Consider the following 13901-nt stretch of genomic DNA (forward strand, 5'->3'; position numbering starts at 1 on the left):
CCATTTTTCAATGGTCAGGACCCACACAGGGCCTGGTATTATTTGTGTTGTGGATATTTTTGGTTCTCTGACACTGGTGTTTAAAAACTTCAGCAGCACTACTGTGTCTAATCCAATCCTATTAGCACAACACACACTAACATACCACCACCAAGTCAGTGTCACTACAGCGCTGAGAATGATCCACCACCCAAAGTCTACCTGTTCTGTGAGTGTGGAAACAAGGAGGCTGTAGTAATGTTATGGCTGATTGGGGTGTATTACGCACACTGTATTCGCCTCTGTTGGACAATAGATTTTAGAAAACATGCCAAACACAAATTTTATTTAGAGTGGTTTGAAAAGTTGTACTTTATTTATTTTTCTTATTTATGTACATTTACTCCCCATTGTATTGAAGTTAAGTTGTAGATAATGATTCAAGAAGGTGCAGTGGGATTGTATTCAGATGTGGATATTGGGTGAAAAGATGCAATGATTTTATAAATTAAGGCTTTTGTACTGGATTTGTGAAAGAGATTTGATTTGTAATTTTTTTAAGTGAAATGTTTTCAGATTCCAAAATGCAATCACATAGGTATTACATATGGAAGTAAATATAAACAACTGCAGTGTAAACCATTTGTTTGTACTTGTAGAATGAAGTTTCTCTATAGGGAAGTAAATGCCTTTGTTACACAGTAAATATTAATAAATAATGTTCTATAAAATGAAAAGTGCCAGACCTGTGTGACTATATGACTTTGTACTATGAGCTAAAAACTCATTCGTTTTGCTGTGGATGCAAATCAGTCTAAAGGTCATATGCAAACACAGAAATAAAGTGGAACACTCCGGGACCTGACAGGCCTCTAACTGGGCCACATCATTAGCTGCATAATCTGAATTTTTTTGCCACAGTCATATTTGTGGGTTATATGTAAATTGTCTGAACACAATACACAGCCCCTGAGAAGGCACATTATTACATTATACAGGTATATTTCTTAGTATTAATGTCAAGTCATCATTAGTATTTGTTTTTTACATAAATACATTGTTTAATAATGCAGACTAAACATGAAGACTGATATGGAGTGTAGTCAATCTAGTTTACATTCACATTAAAATGAAGATGATAGATGAATATGTTAAAAAGGATTACAAATTCTTTGTTTAAGATGTAATATCATTCAGTGGTTTAACCTTATGTCGTGGTTTATACGTAAGGTACAACAATATCTTAACATTAAACATTTCAGAAAATGCATAAAACTGTTCCTCATTCATCACACAACTTATTCATAACCACAATTAAAGGTATCTTTCAGAGGCAGACATCTGCTTCCTATCACCACCACTGCCACTGTAAACCATTTGAATTTTAGACTTTTCTCTAGAATGGAGCATTTCTCATCAAACCACCTTCAATGATTGTTTGCATCCAAATTTCTAAATGATATTAAATATTTAGAATAACCCCTTTAAAGCCATAATTAGAAACCATTTCTTTCACAGGTTAACATTTCTGTAACAAACTATACCAACACTGCTGAGGTAGCATAGGTTTAGGATGCTATGCTTGCTATGCCACATTACCAGTATGATATCTCATGTCAGTCATGAAAATGATATGACTTTATATTTTTCACATAATACAGAAATCACAATAAAAAGAATATACCGTGTAAGAGATTATTAGAAATGTTTTTTTACAGTATAAAATTTAAATAGATTATAGGATAATTATTTTCTTTTAATCTTAAAGATCTCTAATTTTAAATGATTGTCAAAGAATTGACAGCACCGGATGAGATTTTCTCTCTAATGTTTTTTCTGTGTTACATTCCCCTCAGATGTTACTGAGGGCACAGCAGAAGTAACATGGTATTGGTTCACATTAAAGCAGTGAAACTTCATATTGTTTCTGACTAATAAAAACATGTATCTCCATTTTTGTTGATTTTTAGTTTACTACATCATTTAAACACATGTCCTTCACATTGTGTGGACATTACATGATGAATGTACCAATAGAAAGGCTCCAAAATTACTTGGAATAAAATCTTTTACAGCTTCCTTTGAAAGTTAAGAAGGTTTTTTCGTTCTTCTGTAAAGGTACTATTTTGGGAGATACATGTTTTTAATCGGACAGTGATGATGATTTCTGATTCACAAAAATCACACCTGTACATTTATTTGAGAAATAATTGAACCCTTGTTACCTTTTACATTAGAGTAGACTGTACACTTGCGTTAGAAGTATAAGTGCAAATGAAGCTGGCTTTGCATGTGATTTGTATGTATTTCTTGGAAACCCATCATACTTCCTGATCCATGTTACATATCTAAACTTATGTCCCAAAAGATTTAACTGGCCTCGTGTAATGAACACATACACGCTGGTTCGCATGTTGATGTATGTGCACACTCATCACTTTTTCTTCATTATGTAATAATTCTTCTAAAAGTAAAGGTAATAATAAGTTACATTTATATAATGCCTTTCACAAACCCAAGGAGTCGTTACAAAAATAAATAATCAAGGATGAAGAGAAGAGGATAGTTTTAAGCAGAGATTTAGAGGAAAACAGTCATGAACAGAGATGAAGAGATTGAGGCATAGTGATCCAAAGACTGGGAGCAGCTGCACTAAAGCATCTGCCACCCATGGTTGAGTGTCTGATATGAGGGACAGTAAGAGGTCCAGTGTTGTTAGATCCAAGTGTGCGAGAGTGACCGTAAGGGAGAAGCAGATCAGAAAGATAAACAGGAGCCAAGCCATGTAAAGCTTTAAAGGTTAGAAGAAGAATTTTATATTTTATCTGAGAAATAAAGAGGGAGCCAGTGCAGTTGCTGGAGGACAGGTGTAATATGTGAAGTGCGCTTGTTAGACATAAGAACTCTAGCTGCAGAGTTTTGGATGTACTGGAAATCTAATAACATTTGTGTCCCTTTGATGCTATGACAGCCTCTACATTTCTGGGGAGATGTTTGAACATTTCTTTGACTCTTTTATAGGATGTTAATATTTGTATCACAAATGTCTCTCCAGCTAATACAAAACATACTGGATGGAGCTCCATCACTCCAGAGAATGCAGTTCCACTGCTCTAGTGCTGGGTGGGCTTCATACTCCTTAAATGAATGCTTGGCATTGGACATTGCTATGCTAAACTCACCTGCAGCTGCTCCAGAATATTCCATTACATGCTTTTCTACATAAATTATACAATTTAAGCATGCACTACTGAACATCTGTGTCCATAGTGGGTACACCTTCAAGTACTAACGTGTCTACAAATATTTGATATATCTGTGACTATAACTAACTTCATTGTATTATATAGTTTGTAAAATGTATTTAAAAACTTTGCATTTGATAAATGCCTACCAATACTGTATGGACATATACCTGTCTTGTGTTCGGCACTGTGTGCAGGGACAGTACCTCAGATGGTACTATCCAGGCTAAGTTGGCTACATGTGTTTTGAGTTTAAAGCTACATATAAGCATATAACATCTATGATATACAATACAAGTAGTTTTACATGTATTTGTACACATACACAAGGTATTTTGTGGAACATCTACCCCGTGTTCAAAAAGAGCTCTTCCATAAAAGAAGCCTAAGGAAATTATTTAGTCAACAATGATACCCAAAGGAATAATGTTCTAGACATCACTAACATGGGAATAACTAGACACTTTATATGAATCCTCTGAAAACTGCTGAAAGCAGCTGAATATTCCAGTTGAGGTGTTTTGGAATTCTAAAAGTCCTGTACATTTACATATGTGTGTGTCATCATCTTCAGAAATAACATTTGCTTTGTTGTCCCTGGAGTTTTAACTCGAACTACAGTCTTCCATCAGTCCTAATGATAGGACTCATATTATGATATGATATGATAATTGATATTATATTCTACTATCAGTTTTTGATTGGTTAGGGTTTCTATACACAGATTTATGCAGAAATATTGGTAACCCTGCTCATGACAGTTTTCGGATTATTTTAACTGAATATTAATGCCCTACAAAATAAGCTTTCGCTCTAAAACAAACACATTTCTGAACATGCAAAACTATGATTCCCAGTGTTGCTGAACATGTGGCCTGTGACAGTGTAATACTTTTTAAATATATAAATATACCAGATTTATGTTTGTTCCCTGTAGGGGATATGTTTGTGTTGACCATGAGTGTTCATACTGTGATATAAGACATGTATATATGTTGTGTACATGTGTTGAAAAATACCTTGCTGCTCTAGCAATACAGCAGGAGACATTGAAATGGGACAATAGTCCAGCACAGAGCACTCATAAAAAGTAAAGGAAAACCTCCAGACACGCTGTACACGTTTCCAGTTTTGGGAATGACCGGAGGCTTCAGCTCCATACGGCAGGAGTTATTGGCCTCTATGAAAGGAATCTGAACCTCACTTGGACGAGTGTCACTTAGCTCATCACGTACCTGCAGAGTAGAGTAGCATGAGAGGAAAAAGATAAAGAAAGAGGGAAAAAATTTTATACTTCAAAATCAGGTATATCTATACCACTCAGTCCTTTAAAATTTCTATAACTTTAAATTTGCATGCAAGCAAATATTTATTGCCCACAGCGTATATAATACTGTTTTAATTTTAAATTTTCAATGTCCTTCTTTTGAACCCAAAGCTAAAATAAATGTCAAATGAAGGTCAAAAAATAAATAAATAAAAGTATTTGATGACATAACAGTGACATTCAGTAAACACCCTAGGACAAGGATATCAAACCTTTCCATCTTTTCCATTTTTTTTTTATATAATACTTCCAAAAGTGATATATATTCCCTCTAAATACACCCCACTCATTAGTTAACAAAATATAATTGCTTGATATCTTCTTTCACTAAATTATGTTCACTTTGTTGTGTCAGCTTAATTTTATTTGCATGAATAAAATCAATAATATTCAATAAAATAATTATAAATAAATAAATAAATAAATAAAATGAGTAATGCTTCATTACTTTCAATCTTCTAACAGAGGAAGAGCATACTGACCTTCTCTACATTTTCAAACACTCTGAGGAAGTTGAGTCTGAGCACACTGGCCAGTTCCGTCTCATTCCACCCCCTCCACAACAGCTCACCAATCAGAGCGGGGTATTTAGACACATCCTCCAGACCTTGAGGAAATCTAGACCCACACGCAAACACTAAAAATACTGCATATAGTTTCCTTTGTCTTGCACGACTGGAGGAAATATGTTCACCATTTAAAGAGTAATTACACGCCCTATCCTCAGGTCATTTTACTTCTAGCTGAAGTTGGAAAATTGCTCTGAAGTAAGAGGTGAACTATAGACTAAACCCATCAGTGGCCATGAACACACACACACACTAGAGCACTAGGTGCACTTTCTCACACACACTTGGAGCAGCCAGCATGCGAGGAGACCAATAGAGCAAGAAAATATTTAGCCCTGTACAAGTTATTTGCAAAGTTCAAGTTAGGTGAAATAAATAAATAAATACACAAAGCAGTACAATTCCACTGTTAATGTGAGAAAAGGACTAAAATGACATGGTTTCATCAGCACAAGCATTCACTTACCCATTTGCTCCATCATAGTCCCCTCCAATGCCAAGATGTTCATATCCTGCTATTTGCTTTAGATAGTCCAAATGATCTGCAATGCAAGTGAGTTTAAGAAAAGGCTGAACAATGAGCAGACCAATGCAATATGAAGATACCTGAGCAACATTTGTTTTGGTGCTGCACTCACTGGCTACAGTTGAGATGTTTGCTATTCCTTCACATGCTATGAAACCACTGTGGAAGTTCACCATGATGAGCCCTCCATTCTTTTTCTAACATAGAAAATGAGAATTCAGTTAATTATACTAAAACGTCAGATACTAATAACTTATATCTTATAATATGGACTGCTCAGAAATAGAGACTGGTTTTCAGTATATAATATAAAAGGAATGTTTGATGGGGAAAAAGATTTACACAATGTAGATAAAGTCAACCTTGTATACATACAGTCTTTTACAATCTTATAGAAAAGTGCTGTATATGACATAGTTGAGCCAAACTGCAAACTTTGGAAAGTCTTTGGAAATATAGAAATAGGGTTTTCTAGACTAATAAAGCTCCATAAAATACCACTGGGAGGAGTGGCTTTCATCATCTATAACTAATCATTCAACATCACAAACACCTTATAAAGATTAAGTTACTGAATGCAATCAAATCCTCACATCAATGTGCCAATGTCCAGTGTGAAGCCTTTTTAAAAGTGTAGAGACTGGTAATACATTAAATAGGGAACTTCTCAATAGATACTTTTGATTTTTGAAGTAACACAGGGAAAGCAATTGTCTATTAACTTTTAACCATATAATTTAGAAAGTAAGTGCTCCTAATAAACTTGCACAATAGCACATACTACTTCCAGGGTACGGGTACACTCTAGGAAAATAAGATATAATCAAGGATATTCAGTACCTTTATTTACTTATGTCTTTTTATTGTATTGCTTTATTTTAAACAATAACACAATGTGCCACAGCTGCAAAATGCAATAGCACCTGGAGAGGTTCCTAAATGTTGTACGTTTGTAAGAAATAGATGCAAGATGCCATGCATCTTAAATTTTATATGGTGAAAGACTTCAAACCTGCACAGTTCTCTTTAGAGAAGTGAATGTAGTATAGCTTTTAAGGTACATATTTGTACCTTTTTGAATTTACATGGCACATTTTCCTTGTTTGTACCTTTATACCTGATGAGCAAGAATGTACCTGTTATTTACCCTTATTTATGACAGGGCATAAGACCCATAAATCTAGTCTTCAAAAGCCCTATTTGTAGGACAGGTAATAATTAAGCAAGTGAATTATGTGGTATCACCAGCATCACAAGTAGATCATCAGGGACGTTGCGGCTGTGGTTGCAGATGGTGTAGGAAGACGAGTGGCTGAAGATGACGGGGGCTTTGGAACGCTGCAGCACTGCACGTGCTGTACCCCAGGATGTGTGAGAAAGATCAATCAGCATCCCCAATCTGTTCATCTCATCCACCACTGCCTAGGATTACACACACACACACACACACACACACACATGTATATGTATATTATTAGCAGATATACACTATTCATGTCACTGAGAGCCCCAGCCAACGAAAATGTAATTAATTAATATGGTAAACACAATTACCATGTCATACACAGTCAAATACAAAATTTGGGAACCCCTGTCCAAATGACACAATTTTTGTAAATTGAAAAGTTGAATATATTTTTGGCAAATGGACAGCTTTCCTATTTATATTTTAAAAAATAAAATTAAAGCAAATAAAGTCATTGCTTTATATTTTTTTCTGACACCTCAAACATTGTGCTAACACACTGCAGCCATGGGTTTCTCTGAGCAACTGTCTACAGATATGAAAATGGAAGTAATACACGAGTTTAAGCTTGTGTGAAACATTAAATAACGACAGTTCAGAGGAATTGTGGATGTTCTCATCAAGAAGAGATATAAAAGATCAAGAAAACTCTCAGAATTGCTTACACAAACATTCTTCAAGGAATAGTCATAAAAGGAAATGTTACCTTCAACCTCTTGACAAAACATAATTTATTACATCTAAATGGAACATCTAAGCGAACCAGATGAGTTCTCAAAACGAGTGCTGTGGACTTATGTATTCAAACTATGGTAAAAATCTATGGCAGTCGGCAAAGGAACTTGCCTACTTGACTACAATGAACACCTTGCTAGCTGTGAATCATGGCTGTGGATGTATCATGTTTTGGGTTTAAAGGGTGGTCTCTGACTGTGGCACATGTCTGTCTGTACATGTATATTCCTGTTTTGTGCACAGGAACTGTGTGTGTGTGTGTGTGTGTGTGTGTGTGTGTGTGTGTGTGTGTGTGTGTGAGAGTGTGTGTGTGTGTGTGTTTTTGTGTGTGTGTATGAAGCAATTCAGCATGTGACCAGACATTAAGGTAAAAACATATTGGTGTTTGTTTTAACTGCCTGTGGTAAACTTGTTTGCTTAGAGTTATTTTCACAAACAGAGAGAAAAATTCCATTACCTTACCGAAGTCTGTCAGGCCATTGATATTTCTTTTTTTATAGTAGGAGTAAATATCAGAGGAACTCTCTGCCCTGAGGAAAGGAAATTGTTGGAAAACGTGAACAGCCTGAAATGAGAACAGTCTGCTCTAGAAGAAACTGCTGTTAGACACATGTTCTTGCTGGCCACTTAATTAAAAACACCTGCTCTGAATGTTCACCTTGCTGGTATGCAGTTAGGGACTTTAGTGTAAACTCAACCTAGCCTTAATATTAACATATCTTCACTGTCCGCTAAAAAACACATTTTTTGTTCATTTTTAGTTTAGTACATCATTTGAACACAGCAGCGGTCCTTCACATTGTGTTACAATTTCATGATACACACCAAAATTTCTTGGAATAAAATATTTTTTAATTGACTTTCTCTTGAAAGTTTTATCCTTCTATTGTAAAGCTGCTATTTTGGAGATGCATGTTTGTCATCTGACAGTAATGATATGTAAGAAGCCCTGCAAATCCACTGTGCTTAATACATGCACACCAAATCTATGCACACCTATTACTATCATTACCAATATTGCATAAGTTCCATGGATGTACTGAGTATGATTCAGGTCAACACCTGTCCTGTGGTCATAAACTGGCAGATGATTTATAGGGTGGAGGGTGACTACATACAATCCCAAAATCCATAAACAAACATAGTGGAATCCAAAAGCAAGTGGATATATTTATGTGCTCATATTAAATACGCTGTAGGAGATACTGATAAAAAGGACAGTAACACAGGCTACATGATACATTAATTTAAACTAATTTACATTAATTACTTTAACCAAAAACAATGGTAAAGTCTTATCACAACAAGATCAATTTGTCATACAGGCTGCATTTCCAGCTCTGATATTATCTCCATCAGGTGACTCTGAATTAATGATTAAATTTATGTATGGGTGTACATACATACACAAGTGTGTGTGTGTGTGTGTACAAATAAGTGTGTGTGTTTACCAAGGTGTGTTGCAATTGTGTGTGAGGGACATCGAGCGCACTCCGAGGAGGTAGAACATGCGCAGTGCTGGAAGACTACTGTCAATTGCATGTCCTCCTTCTATGCTGATCAGACATGCGATCTTCTTTGTGTTTCTCATTTCTAAACAGAAACACACACACACACACACACACACACACACAAAACAACATGCACACACAATGTCCCTAGATGTCCCAAGATTATTTGTGATAACAGTTGTTCAAATGACAGCGTAACATAAGCCAATTTTCATGCTAGACGAACTGCAATGGATAAATGTGCCCTAATTAAGATGATTTTCTTCAGAATGATGCGGAAACCACTGTTGCCTATAATTGCCAATAATTACCCTGCCATTACATCTCCTTCACTTTGGGATTTCCATGGGAGCTGAAAATAATACAGTGTAATCCTTTGTCACTTCATAACTCAGGTCAATCAAATACATTCATAATCTAAATTCACTTATTCCTATTTCTTAATGTATTATAAATTATGCATCTGAAATGCAAGGGTTCCAGTAATGTTGCCCAGAACTTTAGCCTGTAACTATAACATACAGACAAGAGATGGGAGGAGCAAACCTAGTTCTGGACTAGTTTACTACATGTTTCAGTCCATATAAACTGCTCATTTCAAAGAAGAATGCACATCAAAAAGCTGAAAACAAATCCATAAACACTGGTCTAGATGAAAGTGGAATAAATTATATAGTCTAATAACTGTTTGTTATTATGTGAGTGAGTTTACAAGAGGGTGACAAGAGAGTGACACAGGGCTGAATTTTGGCCTTATAGGGATGGATGGTGTGTGATGACTCAGTGTCTGGTGAGTCAGTATGTGTGGGTGGGAGTTCTGAGGGGTGCCCTTTGCTGGGATGATCTGCACCAACTTGTTGTCATTCGCATCGTGTTGTGTTGTTCTTCATATTTGGCAGTGGTAAAGACCAACAAAACAGATGCATCTGTTTACCGTTTTTATTTTGAAATGGGCAAATGGTAAATTACCCATTATCCCATTTTAAATTTGAAAGAGAAGAGCTAGAAATGTGAAAAATAGAAAACTGCCTCGTGTGTTTTTTTTCTGGGGCTGTATTCAGCATGAGAGGACCAATGGCTACTTTTCTCTGATGTTCTCATTGTTCATAAGCTTAGCATGACAGCTCAGAACTCTGAATCGACTCCACATGTGTATCACATATCTCTATGATCTGAGCCTGCTCTAAACAGTAAAAAACAGCAGCTGTGAGTAGAGAGAGCAGAGGAGAAAAGTATAAAAAACATCAACTCCCCACTGATTACCAAGGTTCAAGAACCAGAGCTCATTTGGTTGAAAAGGGCTATTACAGGCAAGGGTCATCAGAAATCTAGACAATGTTGTTTTTGTTTCTTCCACATGTTCTGAGGGAGATCTTACTTTTCACTGTTGCCTCAGATAATTCCACTTGATGATGCAATTGGCCCGACAATTATTTATTTTTTTTTGTAATCTATCTTAATGTAACAGTACTGGTATTCAGCTTATCTCTTTGCTATAGGTAGATAATTACAATAATTTTAAAACCAAAATATGCATTTCCGGACTAAGAATTTACACATTATCTTACTCCCAACAAAGTGAGAAAACTAAACATATTTTCATTTTTGAGTTCATACCTTTGGCTGTGGTGGCCAGCTCTAAGTCAGTGTATTCAGTACAGATACGTCGTATCACATCAATCTGTTCCAGGGTCAGCCTGACTGCATCCATCTCTTGAGCAGTACACATCACATAGGCCGCAAAAATCTGACACAGAACAAACACGGTTATTAATTAATCTTTGTACTAAACATAAATGAGTATGTTTTCAGATTAATGAAACATATCACCCCTCCACTTAGTACAATTACTCAGCTCTATCATAAAAATCTCTGTTTGGAAAGGAAGCCAATCTGAAAGCAAATCTTTCATTAAAGTTAAGCCTTCTTTTTCAAATGCTGTTTTACGCTGTTTTAACATGAAAGCTGTTTCTGAGTCAATATAGAATAAACACATTAGATTTGCAAAATAATTAACTACCATTTACAATAACAACTGTATCTCCACTTTGGCGACTTTAGAAATAAAAAGGAAAAGTGTTTCTAAATTTTTATGTAAGTTAATATAATGATATTTTATTCAAAGCAATTTCAGAGCATTTGTTTTTGTTTTTATACATATGCCTGTGTCAATCTAAACTGCTATGAAATATTGATCAAACTCCTGGAGTACTGTTGATAACAGACACAGCTTCTGCTCAAAAAACAAAAGTACTAAAGTAAATAAGATTTTATTGTGATTGTTTCAGTATTAACTTTAAGAAATGCATTTTCTACTATTTTTTACATGACTTTGTATGTTGCCTACTAGGGCTGTGCCATATCATATAGTTCACAATAATATCTTCATAATTTTTAAAATAACATTAAAAAAAAATCACTATCGTGATAATCACGATATTCTGACTTGTTTAGGTAATGACTCAGCACAGCAACTATTCCGTGTTTGTTTGGTTTTTTAATGTGAAGTTTTAAGTGTATACATGTATAATTTGCTGTTTATATGCGGACACAATTTTCTGCAGTTTGGTTGTGTGGTATATTTATATGCTACATTAGTGTTTTATACAAAATCAGAATCGTGGTAAGTTACAGTTTCCAAAATAAGCAAATGTTTACAGATCACCAAAAAACCCTGAAATATTGTGATATTATTTTAAGGCCATATCGCCCACCTCTAATACCTACCACAACAATATCATTAAGCACCCTTATTTGACAAGGTTAGGATAGGAAGCAGAACCGTTAATGCAAGGTGAGATACATTTGACACAACTTACAAACTTCTATATCAAAATAAAATGAGTGTTTATAAGTGTTTAAAGAAAATGAATGAATGAATATTTAGAAGACGACAACCTACCTGTCCTCCAACATGACCAGCTTTGAGTTTGTTAATATTAGTTGCCGTTTTGCTGTAGTTGTAAAAATTAAATTGATCCAGTTTGTTGTTAAACATTATCCTGAGACGCAGAGCTAAGTCATTGTGTCTGTGGAATGAGAAAATAAGATTGTTTACTGGAAGGTCATTTTAAGATCTTCTGATTCCCCAAGGCTTTAGAGTTAAATTTAATATAATACTATTTGAACATAAGACCTCTTCTAATCACACACTGCTGATAGTGATACGATGTAGGAAAGATATAAGACCCAAATATAAAGTATTTTATAATTTTGCTAACCAATTAATATATTTAGACACGAGTGTATTGTCCTGAGGAAAATTTGTTCAATACTATTCAAAGCAAAATAAGTAGCTCATTCATTCATTCATTGTCTGTAACCGCTTATCCAATTCAGGGTCGTAGTGGGTCCGGAGCCTACCTGGAAATCACTGGGCGTAAGGCAGAAACACACCCTGGAGGGGACGCTAGTCTTTCACAGGGTGACACACACACACACACACATTCACCCGCACCTATGGACACTTCTGAGTCACCAATCCACCAACCAATGTGTGTTTTATTTGGACCGTGGGAGGAAACCCACGCGGCCACTGGGAGAACACACCAAACTCCTCACAGACAGTCACCCGGAGCGGGACTTGAACCAACAACCTCCAGGTCCCGGGAGGTGTGTGTAAGTAGCTTATATTTCTTAATATGGTCCTTATACAGCAGCTAAACTTAAAAAATGACTATGTGATTTTTTATGACTAATGACTAAATGATTATAAGGAAGTAAATAAAAAAAATTATTGTGGGCACATCTTGCAACAGTTTTGTTGAAGACTTGTCCTATTCATTCTTCACAAAACGTCTAAACGTTATCAGCAAATGTTGGAGCATCCCTGGTCAAAATACATTTCAGAAAGTGACATTAAAGAACGTATCCTATACAGAAAGCACACTACTGCATATTCTAACTCTCGATCACTTAAAATTTGATAAATTTGTACATTTTGCCTGTGTCAAAATGATGGTACATTTCATATTTTACCTTAAGGTTTTTACTAAAATCTTCAACTCAAAATCATGAATCATGAATTAAACTTAGCAGAAAAAATAGCATAATAAAGTGCATGTAGAGTATTAATATGTCAACGGTACCCACAGATATTAATTTCCACTGGGTTACACAACCGTCACCCGGTTTGTCCATAATATTATGGTAGATTAAGTTTCTGTATGGTTTAGCCCTAGGCATCTTTGCTTTTTGCCAGAAAGAAAAAGATATTGTTACCCATCTATCAGTGGATATTTGGACATCAGCTCCAAAGCTCTTGTGGAAAGGTTGGAAGCAGGTACAACTCCACAGAGAAGAAGGAGGATGTAAAAAGTTCCAAGGTATTGACAGATGCCTGATCCTTTTAAAGAGAACATGTTGTTCTCCTGTTCATCCCAGTGTTAAAGAGTCAAAACACAGAACAGTAGCAGTTCATTAAACCTGAATGACAGGAGAGAAAGAATAAGTACAGTTTACATTAGCTACAGTAGCTTCAATGAGAATGAATGTCATTTAGGTGAGCTCTTCACCAAGGCTCGTGTGACATGTAATATAAATCCAAAAACCTATGAAATGCCATAAACATCTGAAAGCTTATGCGTTTATGTACATTATGAACAACAGGTTTCAGTCCATGTAATGATTCTCTGACTATACTTAGACTATAAAACACACAATAAACACACAGAACAGATTTGGTTTACTCACCACGTTAAAGAAAGAGGTTTAAACCTCACGGGCGGAGAGTTCAACTTTGTTTCTGTGCAGCGCTCTTTGGA

At 35.6% G+C, this 13901-nt stretch overlaps 1 protein-coding gene across 1 annotated transcript; it reads right to left on the reverse strand.

Moving 5' to 3' along the window:
• Positions 1-1405: 1405 nt before the first annotated feature.
• LOC136679704 (dipeptidase 2-like) lies at positions 1406-13901 on the reverse strand. Its single transcript, XM_066658369.1, has 11 exons — positions 13831-13901; positions 13360-13563; positions 12041-12167; positions 10756-10885; positions 9079-9220; positions 8085-8157; positions 6892-7068; positions 5759-5843; positions 5587-5662; positions 5034-5169; positions 1406-4459 (listed from the first exon to the last, which is right to left on the reverse strand). Exons 2-11 carry the CDS (start codon positions 13497-13499, stop codon positions 4253-4255), a joined length of 1293 nt encoding a protein of 430 aa, XP_066514466.1. The 5' UTR covers positions 13500-13563; positions 13831-13901; the 3' UTR covers positions 1406-4252.

Source organism: Hoplias malabaricus, chromosome Y (assembly GCF_029633855.1).
Source record: "Hoplias malabaricus isolate fHopMal1 chromosome Y, fHopMal1.hap1, whole genome shotgun sequence".
Classification (NCBI taxonomy): domain Eukaryota; kingdom Metazoa; phylum Chordata; class Actinopteri; order Characiformes; family Erythrinidae; genus Hoplias; species Hoplias malabaricus.